The sequence below is a fragment of the Trachurus trachurus genome, assembly GCF_905171665.1.
Source record: "Trachurus trachurus genome assembly, chromosome: 11".
Taxonomy (NCBI): domain Eukaryota; kingdom Metazoa; phylum Chordata; class Actinopteri; order Carangiformes; family Carangidae; genus Trachurus; species Trachurus trachurus.
In genome coordinates, this window is record NC_139904.1 from 9474801 (window position 1) to 9495789 (window position 20989).

A 20989-nucleotide genomic window follows, 5' to 3' on the forward strand; every position below is an offset into this window, starting at 1 on the left:
GTTGATTTTGACAGATAGTAATTGAAAATTGAAAGAAAAGTAAATCAGATAGAAAGATGTCTGATTTTCTACTATCTTAGAAATCAAGGTTATATATATATATATAACTTAATATATTACTAATATGTATTTATTTACTTGTATATGATGATCTTCTTGAATATCAATTACAAAACTTTAGCAGAAGCATATATTTAAATTAAAGCTACTTCATCAAAATTTCTACAATTTATTGTCACGTAATTAAGAGTCATATTTTTTCAAACTTAGTAATAATAATTTTTTTTTTTTTTTTTTTAAGTAAATTTACAAATTAAAGAGCAATATTTGAGTTATTAAGAGTCCACACCTCAGAGCTTGTTTTTGTTTTTATTGACAATTTGACATGACAAATTAAATACAAAGCTGAACGGAGCATGGCGGCAGTCGGACACTGAAGCTCAACAATCACACCAGAGAAAAACAAAAGTTTGAAAAATACCAAACGACAAACAGAAAGAAAGAAACAACGATGCCCTGAAAACACTCACAGAGGCATGATGGGAAAGTCGTAAGTGCCAAGTCTTCTTCTCTGAAACCTGCCAACAACATCAGATTCGAGAACTCTTCTACGTTCAACATTTTATTCAACGTGGCTTTAAGAAGTTGTTTAAATCAGGATCAGTGTGTTACTGAACTTTCCTGGTTTTAGTTCATGACTCAACACCGGGACTGTGAATCAGCAGCAGAATTAACATCGATTTAGTCCAAAGCTTGTGTGTCTTATCTCGTCCAGTTTGTCTCTACAACAGATTTAAATGTGTAGAAGCTTGAAGCTGCCAGGAAAAGACAAAAATATTAAACATCTGGATGGAAATTAAGATTATAGATCACAATTTTTAAATTGTAAGTCATCATTTTGAGGCAATAAGTCATCAATACTAAAAAAAAAAAAAAGGTCACATTATTGGGTCAAAGCTGTGATAATGACAATGAGTCATTGAACTGTTTAATTTATCATAATTTGTGCTTTACAGATATTTACCAGATAAATAATACAAAGGACGAGTCAACATTTTGACTTCAGACAAAATGTATAGATATAAATACAGATAAGTTAAGAATAATTATGATTATATATCCAATCCAAATTCCTTTTTTTTTTTTCAAAGATATGTTAAAATTCTGACATTTTTAATGTGGGTCCATTGAAAATCTTAATTACATTGATACAGGGTCAGAAATATATAAATCTAAATGTAATTTAAGTCACAAATCTGACATCAAAAGTCATTCTTTTTACTTTGACAAAATGATAATAATTCTTCAATATGAACTTATTGAAATAAAAATTAAATTGATTCATTAAATATAATATTACTACAGATGAACCAAATGTTTACTTGTGACCATGCATGTGATAAGTTAAAAATCTGTTATTACAGCATAATTTTTATCTATATTTGTATACAAAATATTGACTTGAAAGATTTTATCATTCTTGTATTGTTTCTGTTATCGGTTTATTTTTCCTGGCAGGTTCAAGCTTCCTTACAGATCAAAGTTCTGCTCATTTTGGACAAATAGAAACAAAACAAAAACAAGCTCTGCAGTCAACACATGTGAGCAAACTGAGAACAGATGAGCACCAACAGGTGGCAGCGAACAACACGTCGTCAGATTTCAGTCCCGACTCAGGCTGTGATCACACATTTACCATTTGAGTCCTCAATTTTGTTTTGGTGCAGATGTGACGTTTATATAAGGTTGATATACGTTTTAGAAACAAGTGTTGTTCTAGCGTCAGAATAAAAATGGTTCAAGTTGGCACCAACATAAAAAATAACCTGCTGTAATTTAATGTTTTCTAAGTAAAAAAGAATAAGATCAAAACAACAAACTGGATGTAACTCTTTATTTTTACAGGATAATTTGTGTTTTACTTTGGTTCTAATTTTTGGGAAAGTTCATCTTTTTTTTTAAATTTAAATTTCAAATTAAGAGTCTGAACGTGAACTGGAACTGAAACATTTCCTGTCTCACATTCATATTTGAATATTATTTCCAGTAATAAATGGATAGAAAATGACATGGGCTTAAAAAAAAGGAGCTTCCTATGTAACTGGAACCCAAAATAAACCAATATTCATTATTCAAAATGGAAAACTTTACTGAACATTGGAGCTTATTTTCTGTATTAACGGAAATGGTAATCTGGATTTTTGTGTTGGGACTCGTTTGTTTTGTTTCTGCTGACATCCTACTTTAAAGTTCAGTTTTATCTGCAGTGATTAATGGAAAAGGATCGATTTCATGAAGGAAGGTCACGTAAGAACATGATTTCTTTTTTTCTTTTCTTTTTTTTACGTTAACTTTAGTGGAGCGTTCACAGAGAGTGGGAAATTAAAGTTAAAAATACAGAAGTGGAATCTGGAGAGAAAAGAAACAGATTTTCTTTCCCGGTTGTAAATGCACTTCAGTTCAGGGTTAAAGCACTCACATGAAGTCTAAATTCAAGTTTCCAGAGAGGAGAAAGAACTACAGGACAAAATTAAACAAAAGTAGAAGCGTGACCTTTTTGCTTTTTGACGAAACCAGTCTCATCAGGGGAAAAAAAAAAAAAAAAAAAACACTGTTCATGTCATTCAGGTCAATAAAAGACAAATTAACAGATTAAATTAACTGATTCACACCAGTTTTCCTTCATCATCTTTTGGTGCCACTGAAAAAGTCAACAGTTAAAACTAATGACTTTATTCAAGGTTAATAATCTTTTTTTTTTTAAAGCTTTATAGAACAGCTATAAACTGTCATTGAGAAAAACGTATTTCTTTTATTTTGAAACTAATTAATTTAACCTTTGACCTTCTGCGAAAAGATCAGGACCCGACCCTTTTTCTCTCTTTTTTTTTTTAAACTTACTGCTGATTAACATTTAAAACCACAGACCTTCAACTAGCGACTTCACTTCTGTAACTTAAGTTTCAGCTCTAGACTCTTCGTGAATTATTATGGTTTATAACGGATCGATTTAACAGCAGTAAATCATTTTTCTTGACAGTTGATAAAGACATTTTTAGTAATAAACACTTTATAAAGACAGTTACAGTTTGTACCTGTGTGATCTTACCAGACTCCATAGTCTTTTCTTACAAATTTACAAACGTTCCCAAACCTGGAATCCAAAACTGTCGCCTGTGGAACAAAGCACTGGGGTTTGGCATCGAGCTGACAGAGTGTGTGTGTGTGTGTGTGTGTGTGTGTCTGTGTGTGTGGTTGTTTGGTGGTACAGATGATGAAGAGTCTATAGGAGGACACAGTCCGAGTCCTTGTCTCTCCTCCTGGCTTGCTGTGATCCCTGGCCTCTGACCTGCAACAGAGAGAACAGAGTCATGAACGAACACAGTCATGTGTTGACAGGAACAGGCTGCAGGCTGCAGAAAAACAAGCGGTGAGTCAGTGAGGCAGCTGTGTCTGTTTCCATGGAGTCAAACTGTTGCTTTAACAGCAGCTCCTGTCCTGTGTGTGCTGCACCACGGATGAACGGATAACTGGATCACTGGATCATTGTGACACTTAACAAAACTTAAAAACATGGAAGACTGTGACTGGTCGGTTCCTCAGTGTGGAGTCGTGTGTGTTTATCTCTCTGGACGAAGCTTGTTTCGTTTTCATGCTTTATGACTTCAGAGCCACAAATATTGTGAAGACGGCATCTTTCTTTAAAAGGATAGTTCAACATTTGGGCAAATTGGCCCATTGCCATAATCCTATAGTTTTAGCAGTAGGTTCGTTACCTTTAATTGTCGGTGCAACCTATTTTTAGAACGGCGGAGCAGAGCCGCGAGCTGCTCAGAGCTACACTACGGAGGCTAATGGGATTTCTTGGTTTTCCCCATTAAACACACAATCCAACAACTCCAAAACGCTCTGGTGGACAAGTTGTGACCTGCACATTCACCGCGCTATAAGATAATAACAGAACGTTACAAGACAAAGTTGTTTTGGAGGTAAATGCAGAGACTGTTTGCGGAAAAACTGCCCCAGACAGGAACGCACATCAGCGGTTTTGCATGAATTTACCTCTAAAACAACTCCGTCTTGTAACGTTCTGTTATTATCTCATAGCGTGGTGAATGTGCAGGTCACAACTTGTCCACCAGAGCGTTTTGGAGTTGTTGGATTGTGTATTTGATGAGTTTGATCACATTAGCCTCTGTAGCGTAACTCTGAGCAGCTCGTGGCTCTCCTCTGCCGTTCTAAAATTATCTTGCACCGACAATTAAAGGTAACGAACCTACTCCTAAAACTATAGGGATTATGGCAATGGGACAATTTGCCAAAATGTTGAACTATCCCTTTAACTTATGCCAGGATCAGACTACACAAATTCAGGTCCATTTTTACACAATTTTGTCGTCGACACTGACACATTTCCAGCGTCAGATTATGAATTTCTTGAACGACGAACGGCCGCGTGGTGTCACATAACTAACAGCGATTTTGGTTTTGAGGTTTACACATTCGTTAACGTTCCTCATATTCTCTGTGAAGGACGAGACCCAGGAACGGGTCCACGATCGTTATGAGCAAAAGAACAACTAGCATCACACACACAGCGCTACGGTAGCCATGATGACAGTTTGTCAAGAATTTATGTCACTGTACGTGTTTAATCTGACACGGTTTAATCGTGTAGTCTGATCCCTGGGGGCTCGTTGTGTCTGCTGTGACTCGTGGTGCGTTCAGGTGCAGCTCTGTTACCTGCTGTGCTGCCTGCGCTGATCCTGGCTGCTGCGGCTGCTGCTGTGGCTGCTGCTGCTGTTGTTGCTGCTGCTGCTGGAGCTGCTGCTGCTGGTATTCCTCCTGCTGCAGCTGCCGGGCCAACTCCAGGTCGCTGAGCGGCCCCGGGGCGCCGCCCTGCTGCTGCTGCAGCGACACCGCCACCAGGTAGTCCTGACAACAACACCAATCAGTCAGTAACCGGTTGTAACTGGTAGGGCCCGACCTATATGGATTTTTTGGAGGGGGAAAAAAATCTGATAACCGATTAATCGGCCGATTATTATTATTTTTTATAAAGTTTAAAAATTGTATTAATTCAAGTAATATATCTACAGATATTATATAATATATAAATTAGGGCTGCCCCCGAATAGTCGACCAAAATTTCATTGGTCGATTGGTCGCAGGAAAAAAAACAAAACATTTGGAGCCCTGTCTTGTCAAAATTAAGTCAAAATAAATATGACTGAACTGTATATGAAAGGCTATAGGGCTTTTAATTTGAAGGGCCAGATACAGGGGGGAAAAAAAGAAGGAAAAAGAAAGCCAGCGGCAACACTGGTTTTGAGACAGTTAACAGTTAATCAAGTTGTTCATAAGCTGTGTGATGTGTGTGTGAGTGACTATGGCGGAGTGTGTCAGTCACTCTGCTGTGTGCTGTGAGGAGGTTAGTGGATAGTGGATCGAGTTGGATGCGCCCTCTACAGGATAAATAGCCCAATGTCTGGGGATGTTTTCAAAAGGGGGAAGTTTTTCAAAGTAAAACCAAGTCTTATTCCCTGCATTTTATTTCTGAAAATATCGGCGACAATCTGCGAGTTTTGGCCGATTACCGATTATTCTCAAACAGGCTATAATCGGGCCCTAGTAACTGGATCCGTCACCACCTGTCCCATCTCACCTGGTCGATCTGTCTCTGCTGGTCCTGGGCGGTCGGCGGCAGGGCGGCGGCGGCGGGCGGAGCTCTCTGATGACACAGTCTGAACTCGGAGTCGCAGAAGTTCCCGTCGCCCTCGACGTTGTGAAGCGACTCCCAGACCAGACCCTCCTCCTGCAGGAAGCCCTGGTCCGTCACCAGCAGGTACAGGTGACCCTGACGGAGCGACGATAAAACTTTATTAACAACAGGTTCTTCATTTATTCTTATTTAAGAGTATGACCTCCTGACCATCACTATAAACTCAACCGTTTTAAAGGGATAGTTCGACATTCTGGCAATTCGGCCCATTGCCATAATCCCTATAGTCATAGCAGTAGGTTTGTTACCTTTAATTGTCGGTGCAACCTGTTTTTAGAATGGCGGAGCAGAGCCGCACGCTGCTCAGAGCTACGCTACGGAGGCTAATGGGATTTCTTGGTTTCCCTCATCAAACTCATCAAATACACAATCCAACAACTCCAAAACGCTCTGGTGGACAAGTTGTGACCTGCACATTCACCACGCTATGAGATAATAATAGGACGTTACAAGACAGAGTTGTTTTAGAGGTAAATTCATGCAAAACCCCTGGTGCACGTTCCCGTCAGGGGCAGTTTTCCGGCAAGCAGTCTCTGCATTTACATCTAAAACAACTCTGTCTCGTAACGTTCTGTTATTATCTCATAGCGTGGTGAATGTGCAGGTCACAACTTGTCCACCAGAGCGTTTTGGAGTTGTTGGATTGTGTATTTGATGAGGGAAATCAAGAAATCCCATTAGCCTCCGTAGTGTAGCTCTGAGCAGCTCGCGGCTCTGCTCCGCCGTTCTAAAAATAGCTTGCACTGACAATTAAAGGTAACGAACCTACTGCTATGACTATAGGGATTATGGCAATGGGCCAATTTGCTAAAATGTTGAACTATCCCTTTAAGAATTCATTTGTTCCAACCTCCATCAAATCCCTAAACAATGCTGCTTGAGGCCGAAGTTCGTGCAGTAATTGAGCTTCCACTGTGGTGATCTTTTAGCATGTATTATGTATGTGTAGTGTATGCATGTGTTATGTTATTATGGGATATGTGCAATACTGTTATGTAACTGTTAATGATGATGTGGCTGATGAAGCATTTATGAAGCAGCTGCTGAGTCCAAGACAAATTTCCCTTAGTGAGACAATAAAGTGTATCGTATCGTAGGTATTCAACACAAGCAGCTGCAGTGTGTGTGTGTGTGTGTGTGTGTGTGTGTATACGTATGTGTGTGTACCTTGTGTTTGATCATGGTACTGAAGTGGTTGTTCCTGAAGAACACAGAGATCTCTCCCTCTTTGGCCGTCGTGTTCAGTTCACACAGACCGTGATACGACAACTGGGTCGCTGTCGACTCCAGAAACTGCTCCGCTACCAGACCTGGAGAAAACACACACACACACACACAGAGACACACACACACACACACACACACACACACAGACACACAGATAAGTCACAGAGTGAGAGGTGTTGGTGATTCATCAGACCTCTGTGTACAGTCAGTGTCTGCAGATTGTGTGTGTTTGTGCGTTCACTCATGTTTGTGTGTTCATATGTGTGTGTGTGTGTGTGTGTGTGTGTGTGTGTGTGTGTGTGTGTTACCTTCACTGACTCGGCTGCTGTCAGCAGAGTGTTTGTAGTCGATGATTTTCTCCACCAGCTGGTTGTAACTCAGTTTCCCCACAGCAGCCACCATCTCTGGACTCTGGACGAACACACACACACACACACACACACACACACTGAATGTTAAACATGGTCTCAATCTCTGCTAATGAATCATTAACAACTAATTACCCTCTGTGCATTTTCCATCCCTGTTTATGGGCCGACTGAGCTGCACTGGTTTCACAGGTTCGTCAGACACAGTCAGTCAGAAACAGATTTTAACAGTTTGGATCAAACTCTTCTCTGATTCATCTGATCAACATGAGTCAGTCTCACCGTGTCACATGTTCCCTCATCACCACACACACACACACACACACACACACACACTGTAGCTTATTCTGACTCACACACATCATCCTCCCACTATTGAATCTCTCACTACAGAGCCAAATGTGGGTCAATCCGCCACTGAAAATAGTCCCCAACAGAAGCTACAGTGAGCAGAGTCTTAAAAAAAGAAACTGTACTTGTGATCACCGTATTTTCCGGACTATATGTCGCACCAGAGTGTAAGTCGCACCTGTCCAAAAATATGTTGCGAAGAGGAAAAAAAACATATATAACTGTGCGTTCACACCAAAAGCTTCCAAAGTGCCAAAAACGCTGGAAGTTAATTCATTTTCAATGAGAGTCCGGCGACCTGAGCGACCAAAGCGTCACCAAACGAGAAGTTGAGTTCTTGGTTAACTTTATGGTAATTAGCTATGACGCGGTTCAGCAGCAACCTGTCAGAATAGAGATGTTCTTAGGCTCCCCAATGACCAGCGCGATCAAACTTTGACATCAGTTACGTAATGAGCAACCAAAGCGGCTAAAAATATTTGCCACTTTGGAAGCTGTCTTGTCTGAAGCGCATCTTCGCTTCGAAATATAGGTGGCGTGAACAGCCAAACTACTACTACTAAAAGCACGACTTATAGTCCGGAAAATACGAAAATTGTTTTAAAAATCAAAATCTAGAGATTATTTTTTACACACACACACACACACACACACACACACACACACACACACACACACACACACACACACACACACACACACACACACACACACACACACACACACACACACACACACACACACACACACACACACACGGCGGGTGAGTGTTACCTGTGGGTCGACCAGCCAGCCGTGGTACAGCGGGATGTCCAGCAGGTCGAAGGCGATGCACTCGGGTGTGTATTCAAAGTCTGTGACTCCGGTGAAACGCACGTTCACATCCAGACCTGTGGAGAGTTTAGGGAGGACGGCCATGGCATCGCTCATGTTCTACACACACACACACACACACAGACAGAGGGTGACAGGTCATTCATGGATCCAAAGTTACTCCTTTCTTCAGTCACTGTTGAGTTCATGTTTGACAAACCGAAGCTCACTGATGATTTTTAATTCTGCAGATGAACATGTTTCATATTTTGAGTCTGAGCTTTATTTTGAAAGTCGAAAGCTGGTTTCCTGTGTGCGTGTGCGTGTGTGCGTGTGCGTGTGCGTGTGCGTGTGCGTGTGCGTGTGCGTGTGTGTGTGTGTGCATATACCTGCTGGAAGTTGAGCTCCATCCCGTCAGCTTTCTCTCTGGGTGTGACAGACAGCACACACTCTCCTACACAACACCAAACACAAACACACACACACACGTCGTTGTGTCACTCTATTGTCGTCGTGTCAAATAAACATCTGACAGCTCCGTCTCCATAGCAACGCCTGAGCTGGTTAATAACAATAAAGATCACGATGAATAAAACATGAGAGCTACTGTACAGACACTAAAGATGGAGGACCAGACGCCAGAGGACACAGGAAGTGATGTCTTCGTGTTGTTGATAAGTTGAACCAGCGACAGACGGACAAGTCGGTCTGAACCGGTCTGAACCGGTCTGAACCAGCAGACAGGTGAACACAGCATCTGATTGGCTGACACCTCTGTACATGTGAGGTCGTATTTTATTCTGTTATTCTGTTCTTATTCTGCTTTTATTTTAGTACTAACTAGGGCAGCCGTGTCCTGTCAAAATTAAGTCAAAATCAATATGACTGAACTGTATATGAAAGGCTATAGGGCTTTTAATTTGAAGGGCCAGATACAGGAAGTCGTGACACTCACTCGCTGTCAATTGGTTTTTATTACACGGCAGGTCCCTATTTTTTTTTTTTTTTTTGGTCAAAAGCGACTTCTTCCGGTGTTGTTATAGACGTTTCTGGTTTGGAGACTCCGACGTGAAAGCACGTATCACTGTTAGTCGACTAATCGTCATAAATGAGGACTAAAGGCCTTTGCACACTGAGTCCGTTTTTGTCGTCCGAAATTGCCGTACGTCAAAAAAAAAAATCGACCTCATGTTGTGTCGATCATGTTTACACACCGAGTCCGAAACTTTCGTCCGTCATAAAAAAATTCGGATCAGGTTCGATTTAATGCGTTTTTCGCATCCGTGAAAAGTCTTTTGACCAATCACATCAGAGTTTCCAGGCTGGAGAGGGAGAGAGGGAGGGGGGGATCACCGCTGAGTGGGTGTGTGTGTGTGCGCCAGCCGCTGTTCAGGATCATGTTAAATATGTGAGCTAATAATCAATATCTATCAAACTGGACCGACATCCTAAAATAAACAGTTGAAGTGATCATGATAGTTCCGCTGCTCATTAACAAGTAGCAGATCATCTCTACTGGCTTTTAATGTTTCTCTTTCATTTCTCAACAAGTGAGAGAACCACAAAGTGCATCACTGCGTGACGATTTTTGTCTCCCTCTCCGAAATTTGGAACACAAAATAAAAATGCATGCGAAAAAAACGGACTCAGTGTGCAAAGACCTTAAGACAAGACCAAGACCAAGGTCGACCAAGAAAATCTTTGGTCAGGGGCAGCCCTACGGTAATAACATTTTATTAAATTATCCATGTAAATCTCACTTTGCGTTGATTCAGGAGTTTGTAACAAAGAAAAGTTTCCCTCCGGGGACGAATAAAGTAATTCTGAATCTGAATCTGAATCTTACCCAGGTGAGCCATCAGGTCCTCGGTGGTGACCACTTCGGTCTGAGCAGGAAGCTTCGCCTGAACAAACACACACACACACACACATACACAGTTACTACAAATTACATGGAGGTTTAACATATTCTTCCACCTCTCCTGCACAATGTTTAATTTCATTACTTTCATTGTTTTTATGTGCAAATAGACAAGTTGGGATGTGTAGCTGGATCATCTGAGTCTGTTACAGGAAACATCCTGTTGTTACACCGGGGTCACGGCATCATGAGTCAGGAGTTAAGTTACAGTGAAGACACACACAGACACACACAGACACACACACACACACACACACACACACTTCCGCCCACCCACTGCTTTGTGATGTTCGTTGTGTCTGAACGGGGCTTTAGTCAATAATCAGTGTAATTAAAGAGGCTCAGAGTTGATGATGACGCTGCTGGTGACTCATCCAGATCTGAGGCTGAACTTAAAACACTTTGATATGTGTGTTGAGTGTGTGCGCGTGTGTTACCTTCCAGCGCAGGAACAGTGTGTTCATGATGGCCAGCAGGGGGCAGGGTCCGTTCTCGCTCTGAGTGATGATGGGTGTCTTCTTCTCCTTCCAGGTGATCCACTTCACCAGGTAATACGCCGGCATGGACGGCCGCGGCTCCTGAGCAGCAGCAGCCCCTGCAGCCCCTGAGGAGGAGGAGGCGGCGCCGGAGGTGGAGGGAGCGGCGACGGCAGCAACAAGAGCAGGAGCGGCTGCAGCTACAGCGCCCCCTGTGGACAAGAGGAAGACTACAGTCACACACAGACTTCAACAGGGGCGACTGAACCTCGGTGCTTCTGGTGAACCAGCGGCGAAGTGGGAGGACGTTACTCTGTGTTACTCAAATGTTTTTTGCTTTTTTGCCGTCTCTGTAATCCGTCTTCAGTTTTTTTAAGTTTATTAATTGTTTGGTCTGGTGTAGGAGTGAACCCAGGCTTCATCTCTCCCCAGAGTTTAAAGATAAGAATGACTTTATTAAAGTGACTACAAGGACTTTGATGAGCCTCCGCGCACACGGTGAAATTCTTGGACCGGTGCAAGACGGACAAAAGCGAAAACATTTTCCTAGAATGTTTTCATTAATCAAGAATGAAAGTCAGAGATTCGATTAGATACCGTCGTAGTTATGACCATAAACGATGCCAACTAGCGATCAGGCGGCGTTATTCCCATGACCCACTGGGCAGCGCCCGGGAAACCGAAACTAGGAAATGCTGGGCGAGTCGACCACTAAATAATAATATCAAAATAACTATAAAGACAAAACGATATATTAATTGAAAATGGACCCATTAACAAGTGGGTAACGTAGATTCATCCACATTAATATGAGGCTCTTTTATAACCAAAAGCAAACTCCTCTGGGTCTCTTTAAGCCCCCCAAGGGAAATCCATACAACTTTCATCTTTCTTGTGCTGCTTTCTAGCTTCTCTTGAAATTCTGTATTTGCCTAAATCACCACCAGTCATTTCGTTTCATTTCATTTCGTTACACCCACTGATGATGTCACAGTTCCCAGGGAAAAAACAACTATTTTCCCTTGAGAAACGACTTTTCAGGTTCTGAACCTTTTATTTTTTTGTTTGAACGCGCCGGCCGGTTCAAACTTGGGTGAAACCCCTACAATCCTGTTCACCATTTCTACATCATATGTACATATCCATTGTGTTTATGTGACTCCTACTCTCTAATTCAATAAAGCTTTGTGTTTTTCTCCGTGCTGCTGTGACGTGGCTCGTTTCAGGAACCGATTAAGTTAAAGTTTTGATCAACACAATGAGAGCAAAAAACTCTTTGTCTTCGTCTTCCTCCCTCTGACTTCTCGGTTTTCAGAAACACAGTTTTCTGTTCCTCGGTCCTGTAATTTTCTCTAATCTCACCGAGCCACCTTGTGTCTGTGATTCACCTCAGTGTAAACTCTGCTCACCGTCGCTGTCACCATCTTCTGCTTAAACTACTCAGACTAACGCCTGTAAATGAGCAATGAGTCACAGCGGAGCTACAGACAGTCTGTTATTTTTACTCTTTACTCAACACAAAGTACACAAACTCCTTTTACACAGGGAGGAGCGCCGTGACTTCACTCTGCCACAGGGAGACGCAGTATGAGGAGGCCATTGTTGTTGTTCCGGCGGAGGAGGAAGTCAACTGTCACTTTTTTTTTACAACGAATCGTTGTTACGCCTGAACGCCACCATGCTCTAAACTCACACTCACACACACACACAGGGAGGCATCATGTCGGCTTTTGTTTGGCTCCGTCTTCAGGCGACAAACTGAGATCTGTGTGTTCAGGAGGTTAGAGCCAGGTCGAGGACGCATCGTACACAGCAGACAACAAACCTCTGTTTTATTTGTCTTCGTTACATCAACGAGGGCCGATGTGTCAGTGAGAGAATCAGAAATATGGATATTAATGGATATTAATGTGTTTAGATGACTTTCAGGTAACAGTTTGTTCAAGTGAAAAGACACCGACATGTTTCCTTACAAAAACAACCGTCCATTATGGAGAGGAGGTTCTCGGGGTCCTGAAAGTTATTTTTAAAAGGAAAATGTTTTTAAATTTCAAAGTCGTGTACCTGTGTGATCTGGATGGTCCTGAATGTACAAAGCTGGACAAATGCCTTTGGAGTGTGTTGTTAGTGGGGTGTAAAAAGGCTTTGACCAGAAAATGGCTTAAGAAAAGACAAGCCAACAACAAATGAGTGGATTGATATAATTTATAAATACACTGTATATAATATGCTGTGGAGAGAATTGCATTGAAACTAAGGAACTGATTTTTGAAGAGAACTGGTCAAAATGGCTCAGCTATGTGTTGACTGTAAGACCTCACTTCACATAAAGGCAAAGATAAAGTCAAACCCTTTAATAGAAAATGTTTTCCCCTAGTTTCAAGCAGAATCTTTGTATTTTTATGTTTTACTTGTATGTTATGTTATGTTATGTTATGTTATGTTATGTTATGTTATGTTATGTTATGTTATGTTATGTTATGTTATGTTATGTGTTTTGTGCCAAGCTGGTATGTTACGAAAAGAAAACAAATAAAAAAAGTAAATGAAAAAAACAAACATCCATGACCCTGTGAACTCAGATTACAGTTAAGTCTTGTTTGTCAAACTGAGCCATGTTTTCTGCAGCTGCACTGAAGAATCTGTGAGTAACGACGACGTCACTGCCGTGTGTGTGTGTGTGTGTGTTTGTGTTTCTGTCTGTCAATGTGTCAGCACATTACTCTGAAGTTCTGCTTCCTCCTCCTCACACCAAACTTCCTGGAGACAAACTGAACCGACACATTAAACACCGACTTCACTTTGTGCAGCTACACACACACTCTCATTTGTGTGTGAGTAACTGTTTTCATAACCTCGGCATTTGGAGCCAAAGGTCACATCAGGTCAAAAACCAGCAGAGGACGTCTCACCTGAGGCCCCCGGCGTCTCATCGTCCTTCAGACTGGGGACGTCGGTGGACAGAGAGCCGCCCTCGGCGCCCAGAGCGGAGTAGGTGGAGGACAGGCCGTCGTCCACGTCCAGGGAGTTTCCTGTGGCCGTGGCCCCGTCCGACAGCTCCAGGCTCGGGATGGAGAACGACGCCGAGTCTGTGGACTCCCGCTGGTCCTCCGAACCGCCGGCCGTGGCCACAGACGAGCTGTCCTCCACGTCCAGCTCCAGACCTGCAGAGACCAGAACAGACCAGAGTCCTCTATAACAGGGGTTCTCAACTGGTGATCGGGACCCAAAAGTGGGTCGCGGACCCGTTCTGGATGGGTCGCGGACAGCTGGTCAAAAAAGTAAATAATATTTAATGCACATCTGATGTTGGATATGTCTTTTATTTTGAAAAATAACGTATATTGAAAGGCACGCGTCACGTGAACACATGCAGTTGTAATGGTCCTCCTCACTTTCTTATTAATGTGGCCTGAATGCAGTGAATCTTGTTTTGTTTTGTGGGTCTTTATTTTGTGCAATTTGATATTTATTCACTTTTGTGAACATGCTCTGAATGCAGAGATGCATTAGAAGTCAAATATATCGTTTTGTTGGTCTCCATTTTGTGCAGTTTGATATTTTTTTATTCACTTCCGTACATGCAGTTGTCATGGTCCTCCTCAGTTTCATTCATGTGCCCTGAAATGCACTTTGCTCAATAAAGAGCTAAATGAGTTTTTAAAGGCTTTAATAAAAAAAAAACATCTTGGTTTGAATTCTATAAAAGTGGGTCGTGACTAAATGACCATGGGAAAATGTGGGTCCCAGAGTGAGACTAGTTGAGAACCCCTGCTCTATAAAACCGTTCACATCGTGATCAATGATCATATCTGAACACCGTGTTAATGAGCAGAGTCTCTGCCGTCTCTCACGCTCCTGGCCCGCAGCCAATCACATCCCAGAACAACAAAGGCTGATTGAAGGCGTCTCCCGTTTCCCTGCTCCAGTCTCTCCACTTCCTGAATGTTAACCAGCCGCGACACAGCGAAGCCTCTGAACCAACATCTCCAACTGGAACTCCAACTCCGACCAACATCTTATAACACTGTAGTTACAGTCGCTGTGTTACACCAACACCTCCCTGCCTCCCTCTGGGCCGATCTATTAATTACCTCATATCAACATCTACACCGTCAGCGACATGTTTATGACCGGTCTTTAGTCACATACAGACAGAGTTGTTGTTTTAGTCACTGATGTAAACGGGTCTTTCAGGTTATAGAGGCTGTCGGGGTCATGAGGTCGTTGTCACCGTCACTGGTTTCTGTGGGTTTCCTCTGTAACATCACATAAATATTATAATGCATCATTACCTGACTCAACATCACACTGAGACTGGAAACTATGTCACACATCAACGATTTCTTAACATAATTGTTTTTTCTATCTTATTATAATATATATTGGTGCCACCTCTCTATGAATATTTATTGTTATCTTTATTTTTCACAGTTGTTATGCACTTCATGCACTGTGTGAGATGTGATGCAGCTGAGAATTTGAACTTCCTACAGGATCAATAAAGTATCTATCTATCTATTAAAGGGATAGTTCAACATTTCGGAAAATTGGCCCATTGCCATAATCCCTATAGTCATACCAGTAGGTTCGTTACCTTTAATTGTCGGTGCAAGCTATTTTTACAACAGCAGAGCAGATCCGTGAGCTGCTCAGAGCTACGCTACGGAGGCTAATGGGATTTCTTGGTTTCCCTCATCAAACTCATCAAATACACAATCCAACAACTCCAAAACGCTCTGGTGGACAAGTTGTGACCTGCACATTCACCACGCTATGAGATAATAACTGAGTGTTACGAGACAGAGTTGTTTTCGAGTTAAATTCAGAGACTGCTTGCCGGAAAACTGCCCCTGAAGGCAACGCACATCAGCGGTTTTGCATGAATTTACCTCTAAAACAACTGTTTGCATATGTACATGTACCTGTCCACGTCAAACAAACACCTGGTCTCTCCTCACCTTGGTCTCCTGCTCTGTTCTTCCCTCCCTCCGTCTCGATGTGTCTGAGCAGCGACGACACGGGTTTGTCCGTGGCGACCGCGGTCGACGTCCCGTTCTCAGACGACGGCAGCGAGGACTCGGTTGGAGGCGGCGTGGGCTCCTCCTTCACATCTTTGCCCGGTGGCAGAGGACCGCCGGCGTCCCCGTTGCTGCTGCTGCTGCTGCTCTGGGCCTTCGCTCCGGCGTCCGACCCCGGCCCCTCTGTTGCCGTGGTCACTTTCAATTCTTTGGAGGCGGTTTCCGTAGTCGGAGCGGGTTCGATCAGCAGGTCGGCCGCCGCCGGCTTCGAGCTGGACTCGGCCATCATCAGCTGATCCTCTGGTGGGAGCAGGAGAAAGGAGGTCCAACGCTTCACAGGACGAACGCCGCGGCCGTCATCAGCGTCGGGACGTCCGCTCCCGTCTGTCACGAGGTCGCAAACTTCACGGGCGCCGTTTTACGATGAAGGTGTGAGGCAGGAGCTGACAGGCCGCAGCTGCAGCTTTAACATGGCCCCCAGGACGCCGCCGGCTCAGGATTTACACGAAAACAAACACACCAGTTTCCAGCGGAGGTCAAATCCTTTAAAAAAAAAAAAAAATGAACAGATGTTCCAGACAGAAAATATGAAGAGAAACCGTCTGTGTTGGTGGCAGCAGAGTCGACGGGACTGTCAGATTAAGTTTGAGGATTATTTCAGTTTGTCGTCTAAACAGCCACAGGCGTCCCGTTGCACCTGAGGAGGAGGAGACAAGAGGGATCAGACGTTAAAGGATGCTGCTGGACAATAGATCTCATCACACTGCACAGGGTGTAGCGCTGCAGTATTTGACCATCCGTGCTTCAAAAATGACTAAAAATGATCAATAGGTTATCAAAATGGCGATCAATTTATTATTTGAGCTGTAACAAAATAAAATACCAGTGAAAAAATGATGACAAAGCAGTCACACCAGTCACTGAATGGTGAACGACGAGCAATAAGATACAAAACTAGACAAAGCTTTGATTTCACAGCTGGATATAATAAGTTTGCCAATGCCTCACAATCTGTCAGTGCCTGAACTCAGACAAAAGACACAAAAAAGTAAAAAGTAGATCAAATTAATGAAAGAATAAAAACCCTAAATTGTTGGTTTACAAACTTCAAATCAGCTCATTCTGAGTGGAGGAGTCTCCCAACATCTGTCTCCTAACAGCTGGAACTGTTACCGGCGCCGCGAGAGAAGAGAAAAACTATATTCCTGTTAAGTAAAACTGAGCAGCAGAGGACAAGATCCTACATTTCCCATAATGCACCTGGATGGTATCTTTCATTCTCGCCTGCCTGGGGACAAACCGTTAAGAGATTTGTCCTCTCCAATCCTGATGACATCACTATGACATCACTAAGGCATCATCAGCCCGTTCAACTGTACATGACTCCAGTTAACGATACGACATTTCATTCAAAAAATAGACAACAAGTCAGATAAAACTGGTGAAACATTTCAGAGCCCGTTGCCGGTATCTGTGCAATATTCAGAGTAATAGAAAGTTCACTCTGACAGAACAGGTCCGACGCCAACGTTAACCGTCGCCATCGACTGACTGAACAGATCCCAGATTAAAAACCTGTCTGTGCCTCCAAAGGCTAAAATCTTGTGACTCACCTTTAAAACACACACACACACACACACACACACACACACACACACACACACACACACACACACACACACACACACACACACACACACACACACACACACACACACACACACACACACACACACACACACACACACACATTATGTCAAACTAATCTCACACAGGAGGAAATAAAACTTGGGTACAGATCAATACTCAGGTTCAAACTTCTCTGAAACACGTGATGGCAGTTTGTAAACACACACACACACACACACAGGCAGTGAGCTCGACTCTTATACACAAGTCAAGACACATCTGATTATTTTACACCTGTTTACAGACGATCAGGTTTTATATTTCTAAGGAAGGATTCAATCAATCAAGAAAGAATCAATCAACATATTACAACTTTATTAATCCAATCAGGAGTTGAAACATACAATAAAAAGAATACCATAACAATAAAGTAGAGTAAAAATAGTGTAAAATACTGAGGGGATCAAGGGTCTAATAAAGAAACAGTGACCTTCAAGGACACAGCCATGACTCTCTCCCTATCTGGTTGTTTTTTTTTCTCATCTTTATGTGGATGTTTTGTTTTATTTGTGGTCATTTTGTGTCTTTTCTGTGACTTTGACTTCACACAGAGGCTTTGGATCAGGAGTTTGCTCCCCGGGGGCCACAGACACGGGCCTGTTCAGAGATCCACGTGAGGTAGCAGCTACCCTGCCCGCTGCCTGCTGCTGTCCTCCAGCCACATACACCGGGTGTTGATGCTGTACACAGGTGACCTTGCCACACCTGATCCTCCTCCTCCTCCTCCTCCTCCTGGGGGCTGAAACCACACACAGCTGGGAGAGCAAGGCCAGGTTTTTATTTATATTTTATCTATTATTACTGTGGTGCTACAGCAGCAGGGAGTATAATAAGTGTGAACATGTGGCTGCTGTGTGAGTTCACCAGGCTGTGAGGTTGAGTAAGAGGAGGAGAGAGTGAACTCCTAGATAAACAAGTGCTTAAGTTTCCCGTAACGCTGCTCAGTCACACAACACAACACAACAAGCCACTGATTCACCGCCCTGAAACTACACACATGCACACACACACACGTGACTGTGTGTACTCACTGCGGTCGGTGGTCTCCGGCCTGTCGCACCCGCAGCTCAGCAGAGAAACCGGACAGAAAAACCCTTTAAAAAAAAAACCTTCGACTCACGGCTCCGCGTTAAGCTGCTTTCTAGCCGAGCCGAGGCTAAGCTAACTCAGGCTAAGTTGTTGTGACACCGAGGCAAGTCAAGTCTGTCCGTGACGAGGCACCGACCAAGACATCCACATCCACAACCACGAAGAGAAGCGGCGGCGACGACACGCTGCTCTGGTCTGGGTTGGACCGAGCTAACTGTGCTGCTGCTGCTGCTGCTGCTGCTGCTGCTGCTGTGATCGGGCTGAACGGGCGTGCTAGCTGTTTACATTCCTCTCCGCTCACAGGCCCCGCCCACAAGCAGCGCCGCGTGACGTCACTTCCGCCGAACTTCAATGCTGCGTTCGAGACAACTCGGAATTCGGAACTCGGAACTCTCCGACCTCCTGGTTGAGAAAGTGCAATGGAACTAAACGCCATCGAAAGCAAAAATGTTATTTTGGGGGCCTCTATTACTGCCAATAATTCCGATTATAGATCATTTACGCAGCTACTTTAAACGTAAAAGTGTGGCCTTCGGTTGATTTACACGCGACTAAAGCATCCGAAAAAAAGTACTTCAGGTAGGAGCAGGATCCGGAGGTGAGCCGTCATCAATGCTCTCTTTATAATTTGGACTAACGGATGGACTCACAGAAGGGGGGGGGGGGGGGGGGGTCCGATGGACGCTATCGTGTACACGTTTAAACGGAAAGCATTGCACAGTTTACACGTAGTACCTACACGTTCACATCCCTAGTAATTACGCAGAATTTTTCTAGGGGTCGACAGAAGTTACGCACTATAGCTTTAAAAAGTTAATTGCTCTTTGGGGCCCCGAGTGGTCATCGGGCCCTAGGCAGGTGCTTAGTTCACTTATGCCTTGGGCCGACTCAGAGTCGGAGCTCCCACTCGGCAAAGTCAGAGAAAAAAGATCTACCCTAACTTCTTCTCCAAATGCCAAAATACATTAAAACATTCCTGTTTTTGTGTTCTTTGTAATGTTTTTATTGCCTGAATGCAAAGTTTGTCCCAGTCCGCCATGTTTTTGGTTCTGGCGTGGAGCGTCTCGAATGCTTTTAAGTATGAATTTCAAAGTTCCGAGTTACCGCGAACGCAGCAAAACAGCACCACGTGACGTCACTTCCGCCCAACTTTAAAAGGCTGCGTTAGCTGTTAGCCGCCGCTAAAGTTTGATTGTTGTTGTTCAATTTAATTACTGTAGAAGTTTATAACTATATACCATCACGGTACATATAATATACTGTAAAAGAAACACAACTAGAGCCTTGAGTTGACACTGCGGTCTATATTATGTTTATACGTTTACGTAAAGAAAGTTTGCTAGCACACGGCTAGCCCCGCTCTTCCATAATGACAATGCAGAACTCCGTTGAAATACCATGTGAATAAGATTAATGCAACATACCAGCACAAGTAAACCCATCTGATTGCTTATTTACTGTTTTAAGCACTTAATTACAATAAAGATGTGAATCCGGCCTACAAATAATGTCAGAATAGTGTATGTTTAAACTAAATATGTACTTTTTCTAATGTCCCGATAGCTGGAGTTTTTTTAAAAAGAAGAAGAAAAAAAAGACCATGACATGCACAGAGTTTTATTAAGACAATGTAAATAAGAAATTAATTTGTTAAGAAATTAAATATTCCAGCCGCACACGCACAATCACAGTAAGGTTAATTTGAATGGTAATTTGGCGTCGGTTCAAGACATTTATATCAGGTGCAGCACTTGACTTTACTTCACACACTCTTATTTAGTTATTCATTTATTTATTTACCTGTCTCTGTCCAAGCTTCTTCTGTTTGGTTTAGTTTCTAGCTTCACGTCATAGGTTAAAACTACCACGGCTCAAATACGTTGCACACAAGACTTTTTACCTTCCACCTTTTCTCTCCGTGTACCTTCTGACACAGCCAGGTGTGTTGGGTTTGTTTCATAGAGCAGCTCCGGCGGGTGGTGCCACCAGTCCTCCCGTAAAGAAAATCTGATTATCGATCATTGATACGCCCTAAATAAGATTGATAAATGTATCTGCGTGGTGTTAACACATGAGATGAAATGAACAAACGGGGTAATTTTGATGCCAAGTGAAGGGATGGTTGAAGTCCCCGCCCAGCCGGTACGGGCGGTGTCGGAAAGGAAACATCTCATCGCTGTTTTCACCAAAAAACAAAACTTTACCTTCTAAAATCAGTTCCTGCATGTTTTGGACACCACAGCTGAAATTAG

The 20989-nt window shown here is 42.9% G+C and overlaps 2 protein-coding genes across 6 annotated transcripts in view; one reads left to right on the forward strand and one right to left on the reverse strand.

Moving 5' to 3' along the window:
• rfx5 (regulatory factor X, 5) overlaps positions 1-20989 on the forward strand; it is a 165387-nt gene that overhangs the window by 54757 nt on the left and 89641 nt on the right. The gene's annotated exons all lie outside the window — the stretch shown is intronic.
• Positions 357-20663, reverse strand: mindy1 (MINDY lysine 48 deubiquitinase 1). Of its 5 annotated transcripts, none has more exons than XM_083982613.1 (12): positions 20538-20663; positions 15900-16656; positions 13851-14102; positions 10900-11150; positions 10388-10445; positions 8931-8995; positions 8503-8661; positions 7318-7420; positions 6950-7092; positions 5666-5857; positions 4744-4935; positions 357-3349 (listed from the first exon to the last, which is right to left on the reverse strand). In XM_083982613.1, exons 2-12 carry the CDS (start codon positions 16246-16248, stop codon positions 3284-3286), a joined length of 1830 nt encoding a protein of 609 aa, XP_083838739.1. In that variant the 5' UTR covers positions 16249-16656; positions 20538-20663; the 3' UTR covers positions 357-3283. The 5 variants fall into 5 exon arrangements, with proteins under 5 accessions (XP_083838739.1, XP_083838741.1, XP_083838737.1 ...); XM_083982615.1 differs by lacking the exon at positions 20538-20663 and adding an exon at positions 18680-18989 and having other exon boundaries at positions 15900-16502; XM_083982611.1 differs by lacking the exon at positions 20538-20663 and adding an exon at positions 18680-18989.

Coding starts and splice junctions, on each gene's coding strand:
- mindy1 (XM_083982613.1), bottom strand. CDS start 16,248: ATGATGGCCGAGTCCAGCTCGAAGCCGGCGGCGGCCGACCTGCTGATC. Junction 4,936..5,665: donor AGCAGAGACAGATCGACCAG/GTGAGATGGGAC, acceptor TGTTGTTGTCAG/GACTACCTGGTGGCGGTGTC. Junction 3,350..4,743: donor CAGCGCAGGCAGCACAGCAG/GTAACAGAGCTG, acceptor TCTCTGTTGCAG/GTCAGAGGCCAGGGATCACA.